The sequence below is a fragment of the Macaca nemestrina genome, chromosome X (genome assembly GCF_043159975.1).
Source record: "Macaca nemestrina isolate mMacNem1 chromosome X, mMacNem.hap1, whole genome shotgun sequence".
Lineage (NCBI taxonomy): Eukaryota > Metazoa > Chordata > Mammalia > Primates > Cercopithecidae > Macaca > Macaca nemestrina.
The window spans coordinates 86473176-86492905 of NC_092145.1; the positions used below are offsets into that span (position 1 = coordinate 86473176).

General features: G+C 39.6%; 1 protein-coding gene across 3 annotated transcripts in view; it reads left to right on the top strand.

Moving 5' to 3' along the window:
* The window catches only part of LOC105476688 (oligophrenin 1), a 368226-nt gene that overhangs the window by 184836 nt on the left and 163660 nt on the right, over nucleotides 1-19730 (top strand). For all 3 annotated transcript variants that reach the window (XM_011732840.3, XM_011732841.3, XM_011732839.3), the window contains exons 6-9: nucleotides 3918-4019; nucleotides 12854-12964; nucleotides 14624-14728; nucleotides 16541-16670. In XM_011732840.3, coding sequence (XP_011731142.1) covers nucleotides 3918-4019; nucleotides 12854-12964; nucleotides 14624-14728; nucleotides 16541-16670 — 448 coding nt within the window. The remainder of the gene's footprint in view (nucleotides 1-3917; nucleotides 4020-12853; nucleotides 12965-14623; nucleotides 14729-16540; nucleotides 16671-19730) is intronic.

The window sequence follows — 19730 nt, forward strand, 5'->3', positions numbered from 1 at the left end:
AATGAAAGTACTTTTGAACTCATGTTGGGATGTCTCAGAAGCAGTAGGCTATGGTTATTGCTGGTTAACCTTAGTAGAATTAATTATAAGTGGGCTTACAAAGAAATAGAAAATCTGAATAGACCTATAACAAATGATGCTGTTGACCTATGAATCAAGGAGCTTTGCAGGAAGAGAAGTCCAGAGTAAGATGGCCTCACTGGTGTATTCCACTAATTGCTTAAATAATTCACACTAACCCTTAACAAATATTACAAAATAAAGGAGGAGGAAACACCTCCCAACTCATTCTATGATTCTGATACTTTGCTATACGTATTACTCTTAAAGCAAAGCCAGACACAACAAGAAATTACAACTATAAACCAATATCCTTTACAAATATAGACACAAAAATCCTCAACCTAGCAAATTAAATACAACAGCATATACAAATAATTATATGCCATAACCATTTATCCTAGAAGTGCATGGTTGATTTAATGTCTGAAAAATCAGTGTAATACACATAGATTATTACATGCAATATACATAGATATTAATAGATTAAACAACAAAAAACATATGAACATCTCCATAGACCTAGAAAAATCATTTGACAAGATTCAACACCCTTTTCTGATAAATATATGGAACAAACTAGGAATTCAAGGGAACTTCTTCAACCTAATTGATGGCAGCTATAACCAAAACTAGAAGTTAACATCACACATAAGGGAAAGACTAAAATCTTTTCCTCTATGATAAAGAACAAAATAAGGATGTCTCCTCTCTTCACTTTGATTCAACATTGCACTGGAAGTTCCAGTTAGCATATTTAGCCAAGATTGGAAAGAAGTAAATCTATCTCTATTTGCAGATGACTTCATGTTGTATATAGAAAATCCTCAGGAACACACACACACACACACACACAGAACTAATGAAGGAGTTCAACAACATTGTGTAGGATACAGGATCAGTATGTAAAAATAAATTTTATTTCTATCTACTTTGGAATAAAATTGTATTTCTATTGACATTAATAATGTGAACATTAAGAAAACAATCTGATTTAATCAAAATGATTAAAATATTTAGGTATAAATTTAACGAAAGATGTGCAAGACTTATATGCTGAAAACTACAAAACATCATTGAAATAAATTAAAGAAGCCCTAAATCAATAGACAAGCTGTGTTCATGAATTGAAAGCCTTAATATTGTTAAGATGGCATTACTCATCAAGTTGATCTACAGATTCAATGCAAGCTCTATCAAAATTCCAGCTGGCCATTTCACACAAATTGATAAGATGATCCTAATATCCACATAGAAATGGAAAGGACTGGAATAGAAAAAAATGTCAAAGGCAAATTTTTACATTTCAAAACTTACTACAGGCCAGGTGTTGTGGCTCATGCCTGTAATTCCAATATTTTGGGAGGCTGAGGCGGGTGGATTACCTGAGGTCAGGAGTTCAAGACTGGCCTGGTCAACATGGTGAAACCCCGTGTCTACTAAAAATACAAAATTAGCTGGGTGTAGTGGCACATGCCTGTAATCTCAGTTACTTGGGAGGGTGAGGCAGGAGAATCTCTTGAACCCAGGAGGTGGAGGTTGCTGTGAGCCGAGATCATGCCACTGCATTCCAGCCTGGGCAACAAGAGTGAAACTCAATCTCAAAACAAAACAAAAGAAAACTTACTACAAAGCCACAGTAATCAAGACAGTGTGGTGCTGACATAAAGATAGACATATAGATCAATAGAATAGAACTGAGAGTCCAGAAACAAACATTTATGGTTCAATGATGATTTACAAAGATGTTAAAAGCGATCAATTGGGAAAGAATACTCTTTTGAATAAATGGTGCTGGGACTATTGGATATTTACTTGCAAAAGAATAAAGAAAACATAGTACATCCATACAGTCAAATACTCTTCAGTCATAAAAAGGAATGGAGTACCAATACATGCTACAATATGGATGACCCTTGAAAACATTATGTAAGTGTAAGAAGCCCGTCACCAAAGACTATAGTGCAGATTCCAGTTAATATGAAAGGTGTAGAATAGGAAAATCCATAGAGATGAATGTAGACTGTGGATTTTTGAAGGTGGGTAGAATGGGGAATGGAAAGTGACCACTAGTGTGATTAAGATTTCTTTTTGGGGTGATGAAAATATTTTGGAATTAGATAACAGCAGTGGTTGCACAGCTTTGTGAATATGCTAAAAACACCTGAATTGTAATTGTATACTTTAAAAGGATGAGTTTTATGATATGAGAATTATATTTCAGTTTTTAATTTAAAAATTGAATTGAAGGAGAACGTATTCTACAGAATCTTATCGTCCTTGGTGGAGACAGTAAAGTTTTCTGGCTCATGCTTTTCTCAATTAATTGGTACTTTAAATTGATTCAACAGCTGAAGGAACAGTTTGTCCTTCCTATGTTTTGTGTGAAAATGTCTACCTCCTGTTTTGGTATCTGAGTTAGGGTTGGGTTATGGAACTTCTCGAGTTGTATTCCTAAGACGTTCTAATTATTTATAAGCCCCATGAATGTTATTCCACCCATGATAATCTGGGCTACATGGACTGTGATCTTGGATGTTAGTTCACCTTATTTGAACCTTAATTTCCTTTACAATATCTGCTTCTCAGGGCTGTAAAGTCTAAATGAGATAATAGATTTTAAGTGTCTATCATAGTGCCTGGCCTGATGTAGGCCTCAGCCTCCCAAGTAGCTGGGATTACAGGCACACACCACCATGCCCAGCCAATTTCTCTCTCTCTCTCTCTCTCTCTCTCTCTCTCTCTCTCTCTTTTTTTTGTATTTTTAATAGAGATGGGATTTCACCATGTCGGCTAGGCTGGTCTCAAACTCCTGACCTCAGGTGATCCGCCCACCTCGGCCTCCCAAAGTGCTGGCATTACAGGAGTGAGCCACTGCACCTGGCCAAAAGCACATTTCTTATATGTCACAGGTCACTCAGCTCTGTCCTAGCTTCCTGCCCAGAAACAGATTGCTTGTAGCAATAAACCATGGGTGAATTTTTTTTTCTTTTATTTGTGGTCCCCTGCTGTGCCTCTTCTACTACCTGGCACATTGCAGGTGCTCAGTGATTTTGAATTTCCCATGAGACAACACAAGCCATTTACATTGATTTTCCAGCATGGTGCTAAGAGAATGGTAGAGTGTCAGCATTAGTCTGTGACAAAGGAACATTGTTAGTGCTACTTTAGATGCTGTGTTTCTTCCAGTTGTGCTGAGCAGCAGAGAACTTAATTAAATTTAATACTCGAGAAGAGTAAAGGCTGAGTCCTTCATCTGCCACAAATCTTTGCAACCCTTGCTTTCTAGTTAAACTTTCCAGGATTTTTTTGTCTCTGTTTTTAATATCAGCTTTTTGGAGTGAAGTGCTTAAATAATACCAACTAATTCATTAAAAAGAGATAATCCCAGGTTCCTATTTCTTTGGAAATGTTTTACTTATTATTAGCTGTGTAAGTGCATTGTAGATTAACCTTTTCATGACATATATTTACTTCACTTTTGTATTACGTCTTCTTCCTTTGTAAGAAAATTTGAATGAGTGGTTAATGTATGTGAAAAATATTGGAGGGAAGAAAAGATATCTACTGCACAGGCCCTTTTAAGGTATCATTCTTTGAGGAGCAGCTTCCATAGCTTTCAGCTGTAAAAATAGGGACTGCCATTTCTGCAGGCAGAATGGTTTGGGGTTATATTTCCGGAAGTTGAAACTGCTGAGACCGATGCAAAGCTAATTCTCTGTTGCTTTTTTTTTCCTTCCCAGGAACTAGAGGGATTGACCACCTGAAAGCTGACACTATCTCCTTCATTCTCCTTTCTAAGCAGACAGAGTTACAACTATAGACATTTAATCTTTGCCCTTCTTTCCCACCTTTAGGAGCGGAAAAAGAAATTTGAAAAGGATGGTGAGAGGTTTTATTCTTTACTGGATCGGCACTTACACCTCTCTTCAAAAAAGAAAGAATCTCAGTTACAAGAGGTATGTTCACAAAGCCTGCCCCTGCCTTTCATTGCTAGCTATGCCTTAGAAACAGTGTGAATTTTGTACTGCAAGGCTTTTCCCATACCTTGTCTTAGCAGGGAACCTCATGTGATAGTAGCACTTGTAGTCAAAACTGTGGCCTGAGACTCAGAAGCCCTGAGTACTAAGCCAGCTCTTCCACTAACTCAGGGTGTGACTTTGGATAGGATACTTCTCTCTTTGCCTCATTCCATTATCTGTAAGAAGAGGAGTCAAGAGTCCCTTTCAATTGCAAGTCCAAAATCCATGTGAGGATAAAGTTAAACTAGTGTTGTATTTGGTAGAGATCAGGAACAGATCTTCTACTTTTTTTTTTTCCCTGAGATATTCTATAACCTTTTTTTTTTTTTTTTTTTTTTTTTTGGTGGGGGTTAGGGAGTGTCCTGTTGTGGGACTACTGCTTACCTGGGACTTGCAGTGGCTTCAGTTAAAATAAGCTGCCGTTCAGTGAGACCCTAACACATGCCAGGAACTCAGGAACTGTACAGGATGCAACATGACTACAGAAACAATAAGACATGGTTCCTGCCCTTCTGCATCTTACTGTTGGGCTACTAAATAAGAAAACACATTACTCTTATACTTATAGAATTTTTTACACACTTTAATATGTATATATGGTGCTTTTGTTGGAAGTATGAAATGAGAATAGAAGACTTATGTTTGGATGTGGGGGATTTCCTTTGTGGAAGAATGTTGCCCTTCTAATTTGATGTGGTCATTAAAAAATAGGTAAAGTGTTTGACAGGTGAAAATGGAGGAATGGACCTTTCAAACAGAGACCAATGGCCCAAAGGATGGAAGGGACATAAGTAGAATTCTATTTTAGGAATCTCAAACTGGCATAGGTTGTAGGGTGAATTAGATCAGGGAGAGACTATAAGCAGGATAACCAGTTTAGGAAACTATTGACCTAGGAAATGATCTAGGGGAAAGTGTCAGAGCCATAAGAGAGGCACCACGGAAGGAAAAGAAAGAATATACGGATTGAGAATTTTTCTAATGGAAGAAGGGGTCTATATGTTCAATGAAAGATTCAGTAATAATGGAGATTTTAAAGATTCAAATATGAAAAGAGATATCTGATGGAATAATATCACAGGCAGGAACTGTCATCTTGTCTGTGGTCACACAGATTGTGGCAGAGCTGGAGCTCACCTCCTGATAACTGGTTTCATAGATATCCATCACATCATCTGAGGTGCTTGAAGGTAATAGGTCAAGAGCCTCAGTGTGGCTGTGTGCAGTGGCTCATGCCTGTAATCCCAGCATTTTGGGAAGCCAAGGCATGTGGATCACTTGAGGTCAGGAGTTTGCAACCAGCCTGGCCAACATGGCGAAACCCCAGCTCTACTAAAATTACAAAATTAGCTGGGCGTAGTGGTGCATGTCTGTAATCTCAATTACTTGGGAGGCTGAGGCAGGAGAATTGCTTGAACCCGGGAGGCGGAGGTTGCAGTGAGCCGAGATCACGCCATTGCACTCCAGCCTGGGTGACAAGAACAAAACTCTGTCTCAAAAAAAAAAAAAAAAAAAAAACCAAAAACTTTAGTCGTGGATGGAGTTAGTATTGCAAAGGAGGACTACTTTCCTTCCATAAACTGGAATTAAGTCTGGGATCTTCTATCATTTTCCTTTTGCCCACTTTTGTTTTTTTCCTTTTCTATCTATTCTGTGTCACGGTTTCTGTGCAGAAAATAGTCAACAGGCCTGAGACTGCTGTGCTTACAAAGACCTGTTTACAAAATTAGCCCTTGGATGGCATCTGGGAACTTCACTGTTAAACAGCTCCCAACATTGATTTAGAAGTTTCCCTTAATGGGTAAGAATGGCTGACTGTGCCAAGCCTGGCTGTGCAAACAATGTGGCTTATGTTGAACATCTTTTTCTTCTGGTAGTCTTGAATGTTGGTTGTGCTGGGCAGAGTGTGCCTGTGTAACTAGCCCCCCAATAAAACCCTAGGCTACTCATTCTCTTATGAGCTTCCCTGACTGACAACATTTTCTCTCTGTTGTTATAATTTGTTGAAGGAAGAATTAAATGTGTCTTCGGTGACACCACAATGAGAGATCTTTTGGAAGCTTGTACCTAGCTTCCTCTGCATTTTGCCCCAGACACCTTTTCTCTTTGCTCATTCGGCTGTGTATGCTTTCACTGAAATAAATCTTAGCTGTAAGTACTACTCTGGTGAGTCCTTTGAGTTCTGCTCAAAAAAGATTTATTAAAGAATTATTAAACTTGGGGTGGTCTTCTGGACCCTGGACACAATCCAAACTATTGGAGACTTTGCTAGGACAGCTTCTGGAGTGTTCTAGGTGTTTGGTGCTATAATGTAGATGTCCTTTTATTACTTATTCAATAAAAAATGAGCAGGGGAACCTTGAGTTACTCACTTTCAAAAAATTTAGATTTCATCTTTAGAGAAGTTTTAGGTTTACAGAAAATTAAATAGTAAGTACAGAGTTCTATATGCCCTTACTCGTCACACAGTTTCTCATTTTCCCCTTTAGGATCATCTTGCATTCATGTGATACATTTGTTAGAATTGAGGAGCCAATGTATTAAACATTCTATGGGTTTTGACAAACATATGATAATATATATCCAGCATTACCATATCGTACAGGACAGTTTCACTGCCTTAAAAATCCCTGGACTTTATCTCTCCCTCCTTCTACCTCTACCTGACACCACTGATCTTTTTATGGACTCCATGCTTTTGCCTTTTCCAAAATGTCATATAGTTGGAATCATATGGTTTGTAACCTTTTTTTGATTGGCTTCTTTCAGTTAGCAATATGCATTTAAGGTTTCTCCATATCTTTTCTTGATTTGATAACTCACTTCTTTTTAGGGCTGAATAATATGCCATTGTCTGGTTGTACCACGGTTAGTTTATCCATTTGCCTATTCAAGGACTTCTTGGTTTCTTCTGAATTTTGGCAATTGTTAAAGCTGTGATAAATAATTGTGTGCAGGCTTTTAGGGATATACATTTTGATGAGTAAATACCAAAGAATACAACTGCTATCATATGGTAAGATTTTATCTAGTGTTGTAAGAAACTGCCAAACTGTCTTACAAATTGGCTGTAGCAGTTTTTATTTCCACCAACAATGAATGATAGCTCCTGTTGCTCCACATCCTTGTCACTATTCTGTGTTGTACTATTGAAAGTAATGGCAGAAATCACAATTACTTTTGCACCAACCTAATATGTACATGGAATATCTTTCCATTTATTTTGACCTTTGATTTTTTTCATTAGTGTTTTGTACTTCTGCTCTTAAAGATCTTGTCTTTTTGCACCTGGCTTATTTGACTTAACAAATAACTTTCAGTTCCATTTATGTTGTTGCAAATGACAGGATCTCATTTTTTTCCTTCTTTTATTTCTGATGCTAGTTGTTTGTATATTTACTCTTTCTTACTTATTTAATGTGGCTAAAATATTAACAATTTTATTGATTTTTTTCAAAGAACCAGCTTTTTGGTTTTGTTGATTTCCTGTTGTTCATTTCATTGATATCATCTTCTTTTTTTTTTTATTATTATACTTTAAGTTCTAGGGTACATGTGCACAACGTGCAGGTTTGTTACATATGTATACATGTGCCATGTTGGTGTGCTGCACTCATTAACTCATCATTTACATTAGGTATATCTCCTAATGCTATCCCACCCCCCTTCCCCCACCCTATGTCAGGCTCCGGTGTATGATGTTCCCCACCCTGTGTCCAAGAGTTCTCATTGTTCAATTCTCACCTATGACTGAGAACATGTGGTGTTTGGTTTTCTGTCCTTGTGATAGTTTGCTGAGAATGATGGTTTCCTGCTTCTTCCATGTCCCTACAAAGGACATGAACTCATCCTTTTTTTCTGGCTGCATCATATTCCATGGTATATATGTGCCACATTTTCTTCATCCAGTCTATCATTGATGGAAATTTGGGCTGGTTCCAAGTCTTTGCTATTGTGAATAGTGCCACAATAAACATACGTATGCATGTGTCTTTATGGCAGCATGATTTATAATTCTTTGGGTATATAGCCAGTAATGGGATGGCTAGGTCAAATGGTATTTCTAGTTCTAGATCCTTGAGGAATCGTCACACTGTCTTCCACAATGGTTGAACTAGTTTATAGTTCCACCAACAGTGTAAAAGTGTTCCTATTTCTCCACATCCTCTCCAGCACCTGTTGTTTCCTGACTTTTTAATGATCACCATTCTAACTGGTGTGAGATGGTATCTCATTGTGGTTTTGATTTGCATTTCTCTGATAGCCAGTGATGATGAGCATTTTTTTATGTGTCTGTTGGCCGCATAAATGTCTTCTTTCGAGAAGTGTTTGTTCATATCCTTTGCCCACTTTTTGATGGGGTTGTTTGATTTTTTCTTGTAAATGTGTTTAAGTTCTTTGTAGATTCTGGATATTAGCCCTTTGTCAGATGGGTAGATTGCAAAAATTTTCTCCCATTCTGTAGGTGGCCTGTTCACTCTGATGATAGTATCTTTTGCTGTGCAGAAGCTCTTTAGTTTAATGAGATCCCATTTGTCAATTTTGGCTTTTGTTGCCATTGCTTTTGGTGTTTTAGTCATGAAGTCCTTGCCCGTGCCTATGTCCTGAGTGGTATTGTCTAGGTTTTCTTCTAGGGTTTTTATGGTTTTAGGTCTAACATTTAAGTCTTTAGTCCATCTTGCATTAATTTTTGTATAAGGTGTAAGGAAGGGATCCAGTTTCAACTTTCTCCATATGGCTAGCCAGTTTTCCCAGCACCATTTATTAAATAGGGAATCCTTTCCCCATTTCTTCTTTTTGTCAGGTTTGTCAAAGATCAGATGATTGTAGATGTGTGGTATTATTTCTGAGGGCTCTGTTCTGTTCCATTGGTCTATCTTTCTGTTTTGGTACTAGTACCATGCTGTTTGGGTTACTGTACCCTTGTAGTATAGTCTGAAGTCAGGTAGCGTGATGCCTCCAGCTTTGTTCTTTTGGCTTAGGATTGTCTTGGCAATGCAGGTTCTTTTTTGGTTCTGTATGAACTTTAAAGTAGTTTTTCCCAATTCTATGAAGAAAGTCATTAGTAGCTTAATGGGGATGACATTGAATCTATAAATTACCTTGAGCAGTATGGCCATTTTCGGTATGGGTCTTGACTATCCAATTTGCCAGTCTGTGTCTTCTAATTGGAGCTTTTAGCCCATTTACATTTAAGGTTAAGATTGTTATCTGTGAATTTGACCCTGTCGTTATGATGTTATCTGGTTATTTTGATCATTAGTTGATGCAATTTCTTCCTAGCATCGATGGTCTTTATGATTTGGCATGTTTTTGCAGTGACTGGTACCAGTTGTTCCTTTCCACGTTTAGTGCTTCCTTCAGGAGTTCTTATAAGGCAGGCCTGATGGTGATAGAGTCTCTCAGCATTTGTTTGCCTGTGAAAAATTTTATTTCTCCTTCACTTATGAAGCTTAGTTTGGCTGGATATGAAATTCTGGATTGAAAATTCTTTTCTTTAAGAATGTTGAATATTGGCCTCTACTCTCTTTTGACTTGTAGAGTTTCTGCCGAGAGATCTGCTGTTAGTCTGATGGGCTTCCCTTTGTGGGTAACCCGACCTTTCTCTCTGGCTGCCCTTAAGATTTTTTCCTTCATTTCAACTTTGGTGAATCTGGCAATTATGTGTCTTGGAGTTGCTCTTCTCGAGGAGTATCTTTGTGGCGTTCTCTGTATTTCCTGGATTTGAATGTTGGCCTGCCCTACTAGGTTGGGGAAGTTCTCCTGGATGATATCCTGAAGAGTGTTTTCCAACTTGGTTCCATTTTCCCCCTCACTTTCAGGCACCCCAATCAGACGTAGATTTTGTCTTTTTACATAATCCCACACTTCTTGCAGGCTTTGTTCATTTCTTTTTGTTCTTTTTTCTTTTGGTTTCTCTTCTCGCTTCATTTCACTCATTTGATCCTCAATCGCAGATACTCTTTCTTCCAGTTGATTGAGTCGGTTACTGAAGCTTGTGCATTTGTCACGTATTTCTCGTGTCATGGTTTTCATCTCTTTCGTTTATGACCTTCTCTGCATTAATTACTCTAGCCATCAATTCTTCCACTTTTTTTTCAAGATTTTTAGTTTCTTTGTGCTGGGTACGTAATTCCTCCTTTAGCTCTGAGAAATTTGATGGACTGAAGCCTTCTTCTCTCATCTCGTCAAAGTCATTCTCCGTCCAGCTTTGATCCGTTGCTGGCGATGAGCTGCGCTCCTTTGCCGGGGGAGATGCGCTCTTATTTTTTGAATTTCCAGCTTTTCTGCCCTGCTTTTTCCCCATCTTTGTGGTTTTATCTGCCTCTGGTCTTTGATGATGGTGATGTACTGATGGGGTTTTGGTGTAGGTGTCCTTCCTGTTTGATAGTTTTCCTTCTAACAGTCAGGACCCTCAGCTGTAGGTCTGTTGGAGATTGCTTGAGGTGCACTCCAGACCCTGTTTGCCTGGGTATCAGCAGCAGAGGCTGCAGAAGATAGAATATTTCTGAACAGCGAGTGTACCTGTCTGATTCTCTTGCTTTGGAAGCTTCCTCTCAGGGGTGTACTCCACCCTGTGAGGTGTGGGGTGTCAGACTGCCCCTAGTGGGGGATGTCTCCCAGTTAGGCTACTCAGGGGTCAGGGACCCACTTGAGCAGGGAGTCTGTCCGTTCTCAGATCTCAACCTCCGTGTTGGGAGATCCACTGCTCTCTTCAAAGCTGTCAGACAGAGTCGTTTGCGTCTGCAGAGGTTTCGGCTGCGTTTGTTATTGCCCTGTCCCCAGAGGTGGAGTCTACAGAGACAGGCAGGTTTCCTTGAGCTGCTGTGAGCTCCACCCAGTTCGAGCTTCCCAGCAGCTTTGTTTACCTACTTACTTAAGCCTCAGCAATGGCAGGCGCCCCTTCCCTAGCCTCGCTGCTGCCTTGCCGGTAGATCACAGACTGCTGTGCTAGCAATGAGGGAGGCTCTGTGGGTGTGGGACCCTCCCGGCCAGGTGTGGGATATGATCTCCTGGTGTGCCTGTTTGCTTAAAGCGCAGTATTGGGGTGGGAGTTACCCGATTTTCCAGGTGTTGTGTGTCTCAGTTCCCCTGGCTAGGAAAAGGGATTCCCTTCCCCCTTGCGCTTCCCAGGTGAGGCAATGCCTCGCCCTGCTTCAGCTCTCGCTGGTCGGGCTGCAGCAGCTGACCAGCACCGATCGTCCGGCACTCCCCAGTGAGATGAACCCAGTACCTCAGTTGAAAATGCAGAAATCACCGGTCTTCTGTGTCGCTGGCGCTGGGAGTTGGAGATTGGAGCTGTTCCTATTCGGCCATCTTGCTCCGCCCTCCTGCTTGAAGTATTTCTTCTGTTTCTGTCTCTTTTTCTTCTCCTATTGATACTCTGAATATGCATATATTAACATCTTTTGTAATTGTTCATCAGTTCCTGAATATTCTACTCAATGTTTTTCATTTTTTTTTTTCTCTTTGCATTTCAGTTTCCCACATTTTTGTTGACACGTATTTAAGCTTACTTGTTCTTTCCTCAGTCTTGTTCAATCTACTGGTGAACCCTTTAAAAGTAGTCTTCATGTCTGCTACAGTGTTTTTGATTTCTAGTCTTTCCTGTGTATTCTTTGTTGCAGTTTTCATCTGCCCGCTGCTATTACCCATCTGTTCTTATGTGCTGTCCGCTTTTTATATTAGAGCCCTTATATTAATTGTAATTATTTTAAATTTAGTTTTATATTTCTTTTTTGTTTGTTTCTAAGATGGAGTCTTGCTCTGTCACCGAGGCTGGAGTGCAGTGGCATGATCTCAGCTCACTGCAGTCTTCACCTCCCAGGTTCAAGTGAGTCTCGTGCCTCAGCTTCCAGAGTAGCTGGGACTACAGGAGTGCACCACCACACTTGGATAGTTTTTTGTGTTTTTAGTAGCGATAGTGTTTCTCCATGTTGGCCAAGCTGGTCTCGAACTCCTGACCTCAGGTGATCTACCCACCTCGGCCTCCCAAAATGCTGGGATTACAGGTGTGAGCTACTGCATTTGGCCTACAGTCTTATATTTCTACAATGTCTGCCTTACCTACATTTGATTCCAATGCTTCTTTTTCTCTTCAGACTGTGTTTATTGCCTTTTGATATGCCTTGTAATTCATTGTTGAAAGCCAGCGATGATGTTCAGATGAAAGGACCTGAGCGAAACAGGTCTTTAATATGAGATTTTGTGTTGATCTGACTAGGAGCTAGGCTGTGCTTAGTTTGCTGTAGCTGTCATTGTCTGACTCTAAAATTTTCTCTGGCATCATTGTTTTTGTGCTCAGATTTTCTCATTTCTTATTAAATAGGACTTGAGACTTGCAGTTCTTTCTGTTGTAATCCTCTCAGTATTGGCCATAGTAGCATGCTTCTGTTCTTGGGATTCTGCCCTTGTTAATTTCTTATTCTCTGTATTCATGTCTCTGTAGTTTTTGAGGGAGTAGATTTTCCTCTGACTTCAGTTCTCTGTTGGATATAAGAAAATGTGTGGATTTTACACTTGTTCAGCTTTTTTCTTTTTGTCAGGATGGGTATAATGACTTCAAGCTTTTTATGTGTTGGACCAGAAATTGGAATCCTGGATCAGTCACTTTTTAATCTCTTGGCTTTAGGTTCTCTATCTCAAAAATAAAGGGTAACATCACTAGTTGGTGGCTAAATGCTCATCTAGCTCTAGCATTCTGTTCAGTCCTTAAGCACTGACTTTCATGAATATCCCAATATGTAATGTTTGTTTTCCTTCTTCTATAGGCAGACCTACAGGTGGACAAGGAGAGGCACAATTTTTTCGAGTCCTCTCTTGATTATGTTTATCAAATCCAGGAAGTTCAGGAGTCCAAGAAGTTCAATATTGTGGAGCCTGTAAGTTTTCTCTGTTGATGAATGGTCTAAAAATATTTATCAAATGCCCGGTAAATGTACAAACTTTGATCATAAAAACAGAATCTCAAAGAACGTGAAACATAATCATTGGAAATGTCTAGAACATAGTCTAACTTATGTTTTTCTTGTTCTTTAGTATATATATTTCTCTCTTTCCCCCTAACCCTTTCTCTCTTTTTCTGTGGCTATTTTCTTTCTCTTTCCTTTTTTTCCTCTCTCCTTCCCCCTCCCTTCCAGAATTTCTCTACCACTCTTCCTATTACTTTGTTTCCTTCCCTTCCTTCTTCTCATACTTTCAGAAGCCTCTAAAAGTCTCTCTCATATACCAGGTACTGTGCTAGGGACTTATGTCCCTTGCAGTCAATGACTTCTTATTCTACTACTTTTACTTCTGTCTTGTGTAGTTTTTTCCATTTCACGTTTTTTCATTCCATTTACTTCTGTCTTGTGTAGATTTTTCCATTTCCGTATATTTGTTTGAGACAGGGTCTCACTATCACGCAAGCTGGAGTGCAGTGGTGCTATCTTGGGTCACTACAACCTCTGTCTCCTGGACTCAAGTGATCCTCGCACCTCAGCCTCCTGAGTAGCTGGAACTACAGATGCGTGCCACCATACCGGGCTAATTTTTTGTATGTTTTTGTAAAGATAAGGTTTCACTATGTTACCCAGGCTGGTCTCCAACTCCTGGGCTCAAGTGATCCCCCTGCCTTGGCTTCCCAAAGTGCCGGGATTACAGGCATGAGCTACCGTACCCAGCCCGTGTATTTGATTTTTAATGGGATTGAAAATTTACACAAATATATATTATATATCATTTATATGTCTTTTTCTGCAACCCTGTGAATCATTTCTAATTTTAAAGTTGGTTTAGACTCTTTTGATCTTTTAGTATTATGACAGTGTTCATTAAAGTAAGGTAGAAAATCTTGCTTTATTCATTTATTTATTTACTTTCATTCATTCAAGAAATATTTATTGAGCACCTATTGTTTGTGGTTGCTGAGGATATATAGAGGAAAGATGCAATTCATTCACATACTGTTCAAATGATGAATGTCTTTATATGAGATCTGAGCAAGCTCTGGGTTAATAAATTTCTTAATAGTTCTTATTTTCTGAAGCTGAGTCAAGGGTAAATGTTTAACCTGATATGAAAACAGTGATGTGTAGACTAGTTTGTATTTGACTGCTATACTGGGTAAACGCCATGGAGTTTTTTTTTGTTGTTGTTGTTGTTGTTGTTTGTTTGTTTTTTGTTTTTCTGAGACAGAGTCTCACTTTGTCACCCAGGCTAGAGTGCAGTGGTGCAATCTTGGCTCACTACAACCTCTGCCTCCCGAGTTCAAGCGATTCTCCTGCCTCAGCCTCCCAAGTAGCTGGGATTACAGGCGCATGCCACCACGGACAGCTAATTTTTGTATTTTTAGTAGAGATGGGGTTTCACCATGTTGGTCAGGCTGGTCTCAAACTCCTGACCTTGTGATCTACCCACCTCGGCCTCCCAAAGTGCAGGGATTACAGGTGTGAGCCACTATGCCCAGCCACACCATGGAGTTTTTTGGTGAGTTCATGTTTCTTTTATTTAGTTTATTAGAAGATACTGGTGATAAAGTTATTTTTACATGTTTTCCCTAGGTCTTGGCCTTTCTTCATAGTCTGTTCATTTCTAACAGCCTGACTGTGGAGCTCACACAGGATTTCCTCCCATACAAACAGCAGCTCCAGCTCAGTTTACAGAATGTGAGTTTGCATGTGGATTTTTCTCACTGGTCTTTTCATTCCAATTGAATTTCAGCCCCAGCAACCTTGATTTTTGGAATTCTAGGTTACTGCATCCTAGCCAATTTGTTGGGATATACTGGTGTGGATCACAAATATTTAGTGTATCAGACTGTTCTTGCTCTTCCACTTTCACCTCTTTCCTGTTTTTGAGGCTGACTGCTGTTCAAACCCACCCTTCCACACACCAATACCTTCATCTATGCAATATTTATTAAGTATTGCTAATTTGCTGCATCTCTCTAAGATCAGGACACAGCTATAGGCTTATTTGAGCCCAGGCCTTAAGTTACTTCCCTGCTCATTCAAAACACTCTCACTGTGGACTTTATTACCACAAACACTCATTTTGTCTTCTCTTAGTACTTATTAGTAGCATCACATAAATTATTTTTAAAGGTTTTCTGTACCTTCTTTGTCATGCTGGTTCTTACAGATGGGTATGTAGGCACAGTGTTCCCATCCTTTTCACATATATTCTTTTACATGTTCCTTTATTCAACCCAGATTAAACAAGTGTTTATGGAAAAAATGAACATAAGCTCTGTGCCAGGCATTGTGAAAGGCACTGGACATGCCATGAGGATGCATGCAAGTTTTTCTGTCTTGAAGGAACATACAGTTTCTTGTAGGAGACAGAAATAAACAGAGATAAATCATAATCCATAATGATAAGTGCTGTAATAGAATCAAGGCCAAAGGTTTTTAAAAAGTTCAGAGCGTTTGGCTACCTGGTAGAGTCAGAGAAGGCATTACTGAGTTGGTGACTTTAGAATGGATGTTAAATTGCATGAAATATATAGATGTAGTTTTAGATGAAAAATGCTGGTAAGTTATAGTGAAAATAAGCCCCCCTTGGTTGTTTAGGAGGACTGGGATTTACAGTTGTTATTATTTTTTCTTTCTATATACTCTCCTTGCAGAAAGGAACTAGGGGCTCTCACATTCTCCAGAATTTCCTGATTTACAACATCTTCCCACTACAACCAAGTTAATCCCTTGAATCTTCCTCTATATATCACTTGATGTGTACAAATGTAACAACAAGTCTTTGCATGTATACATATGGGTGACTTATTTACAGGATAAGCATGGGCCAACTAGATGGGCAGCACAGATCACCTTTCTCACTAACATCATGTCGTAATTTTAAGACTGGGTACTAAAAACTTACCTGTAGTGATTTTCATACCCACATTTCAACACATGTCTTACCATCATGTTTTAGTTGTGTAGATTTGAATAGATTTATTCTCATCATTAGGTTTTGGTATTTGTGAGTATGAAAACATAGCTACTGTCAGCCCTTCTCCCAAGAGAGCACCCTCTCATTTATTTTATCTTCTTGACCAGAATTTGATTTAGTATCAACTAGGCTATAACTTTGAGACACAACTTGGAAGTTGCTATGAGAATGCTACCTTTCGGAACCTTGTCTGACATCTCCCTTGTTGTAAAGCAGGATATCAGTCATGTTCAGAATTCTAAGATTTCTTATTAGGGCCTTATGTGATTCCTATTAGTAAAAAGCCTCCCAGTTGTTATTTTATGAGTATATTGCTCGTTATATTTTTGTTTCCTATGTAGTCTTTAGGAACATTAGACTCTATAAACTTGTTTTCCATTCACTATGCCATTCACCATTTCTTTTTTTTGCTTTGTGGTTGCACATGCTGTAAGCAGGGAAAACTCTGTACTGAGTCTCTGACCAAGAAATACTTTTTCATGGTAATGATGATGATAATAATGATTTTCATTATGATGTCTTGACAGACAAGAAATCATTTCTCCAGTACCCGGGAAGAGATGGAAGAACTTAAGAAAAGGATGAAAGAAGCTCCCCAGACATGCAAACTTCCAGGACAGCCCACTATTGAAGGCTATCTCTATACACAAGAGAAATGTGTGTGGGGACATAGGGGTATCCATTGGGTTTCAATAAGCCAGGAACTACTGCCACTGGTCGGCTCTGAATTTTGGGCACCCTTACTGTTCATGGACCCCTGATAGCTACAATTCCCTTAGAGCGCAGGCAGGGAATACTGAAAACAAACAAACAAACAAAAAAACAAAAAAAGGAGAAAATGAGAGGAAGTTGAAGATTTGTCTTACAAAGGCTGTGTAGTGATAAGACCTAAGGTTTTCTCTGAGATTCAAAATGGGTATTATTCGTTCTTTAATCCTTCTGATTACTCTTTTGGAAAAAAGGGAAGTAGAGGAAAGGAAGTAGAAAAATAATATTTCTTATACCTATTATGTACCAGACATGGTGCTAAGTTCATTGAAAACACTGCCTCATTTAATGTTTGCAACCAGTTTATACCCATACACATAAGGCCACTAAGACTCAGAGAGGTCACCATTTGAAAGTCACACAACTAACAAGTGTCAGGACTAAAATTAAATTCAGATCTGTGAAATGCCAAAACCCATGATCCTACTATAGTACCCTATATTTTCGTCTGCATTAGGGTCATGTGTTTGCTCTTTTCTTTTCTTTTTTTAAGACGGGATCTCGCCCTGTTGTCCAGGTTGGAGTGCGATGGCACCACAATAGCTCACTACGGCCTCATACTCCTGGGCTCAAGCAGTCCTCCTATCTCAGCCTCCTGAGTGGCTGCAACTAAAGGCACCTACCACTGCGCTTGGCTAATTTTTGAATTTTTTGTAGAGACAGAATTTTTTGTTGCTCAGGCTCATGGATGCTGTTATAGCACTTAGTGAACATCATGATTCCAGTGGGAAAGACTGTATCTGTTTTTCGTTGGTGACTAAGGAAAGTGGGTTAACTTGTTTAGTCACTGAATGTTGTAGAGCATTCGATCTTTCCTAATTCCTCAGTAACATTATGCACACCTGTATGTGCGATTTGATTTTATTTGCCCTTGGAACTATGACTGAATACTCCCCAAACCTGTTATTCAGTTCTTGCCCAGAGTTATTATATCTGGGGAGTAAACAGAAGACACACACCCAGAGACTGCCAGTGGCAAAAATCACTGTAATTCACAAAGCATGGCACTTCAGTAGTGAAATTATCACACTTTTCTTCGCATAGAGCAGTTCGCTTTTGGTGATTTGCAAAGCTGTATTCTCCCACTTGTCAGGTTCATCTCTTCAACTGTACGTTGCACAATTTCTCAATCTCAGTGCTGTTGACATTTCAGGCTGGATAATTCTTAGTTCTGGGAAGTGGTCCTGTGTATTATAGTATATTTAGCAGCATCCCTTGCCTTTCCTCACTTTTTGCTCATAGTAATCTCCAGGTGTGACAACCTAAAATGTCTCTAATGTGTTGCCAGATGTCCCCTGGGAGGCCAAATTGCCCTTAGTTGAGAACCACTGCTGTATGCTGTGTGATCCTTCTGTGCTCCAGTATTCTGATTTGTCATATGGGCATGACATTGCTCCTCAGTTGAATGTATGCTTAATGAGCACTGTTTCTGCCAGATACTGTGCAATGCATTGGGGACACCCTTGAAAAAATGAATCAACCGTGATTTTTGTCACCAAGAAGTAGAAAGCGATGGGAGAGATAGACAAATATATCAATAATTATAATGAAATGTGGTGATCACTGTATTTGGGGCATATATCTAAAGGCTTCACCAAGAAAGTGGTATTTGAACTAGAACTTGAATGATGAGTGGGAGTTTGATAGGTAAAGAAGAGGAAGAATGGCCGGGCACAGTGGCTCATGCCTGTAATCCCAGCACTTTGGGAGGCTGAGACAGGCATATCACCGGAGGTCAGGAGTTCGACACCAGCCTGGCCAACATGGTGAAACCCAATCTCTACTAAAAATATAAAAATTAGCTGGGTGTGGTGACACATGCCTGTAATCCCAGCTACTTGGGAGACTGAGGCAGGGGAATCACTTGAACCTGGGAAGTAGAGGTTTCAGTCAGCTGAGATGGTGCCATTGTACTCCAGCCTGGGTGACAGAGTGAGACTCTGTCTCAAAAATGAATAAAATAAGAAAGAAAGAAAGAGAGCAAGAGCGAGAGCAAGAAAGAAAGGAAGGAAGGAAGGGAGGGAGGGAGGAAGAGAGGAAGGGAGGGAGGGAGGGAGAGAGAAAGGGAGGGAGGGAGGGAGGGAATTCCAGGTGTATACCACTGCATGAGTAGAGGCAGAGTTGTGGATAGACATAGTTGATTTGTAGGACCCTTGTCCAAGAATGGTCCTGCTTTACCCCTGCTGCCCTGATGTAATTATTAATAATACAGCTTCATTCAGTCTTAAATAAGTCTTGGATTTGGACTAGAAATTATATGGCTACCTCTTTATGTGGGAACTAAAAGTAATTCATTGAGACAGGAACATAGAGGTGAGGTGCCAAGAGAAAAAGCTGGAAAGGTAAGTTTCAATCATGTTATCAAGGGCATTGTAGGCAGGCTAAGGAGTGTGGAGATAGTGAGAAAGCCATGGATGGTTTCTAATGAGGGGAATGATAAAAAAAGAGATATATTTTTAAAATAATCTAGCAAAAGAGTGGAGAATGAATTAGAATGGAGTGAGCAGAGATGGGGACAATAGGGAAATCAGAGAGAAGGCCAATGAAATAATTGGTGAGATAGTAAATTTTTGTTTTTTAAAAATATGTCTCATAAAAAATAAATAAAAAATAAGACACTGGGCCTGGTGCCGTGGCTCATGCCTGTAATCCCAGCACTTTGGGAGGCTGAGGCATGCAGATCACGAGGTCAGATCAAGACCATCCTGGCTAACATGGTGAAACCCTGTCTCTACTAAAAAAAAGTACAAAAGGTTATCCAGGCATGGTGGCGTGGCGGGCGCCTGTAGTCCCAGCTACTCGGGAGGCTGAGGCAGGAGAATGATGTGAACCTAGAAGGCGGAGCTTGCAGTGAGCCGAGATTACGCCACCACACTCCGGCCTGGGTGACAGAGCAAGACTTTGTCAAAAAAAAAAAAAAAAAAAAAAAAAAAGAAATTAAACAAACAA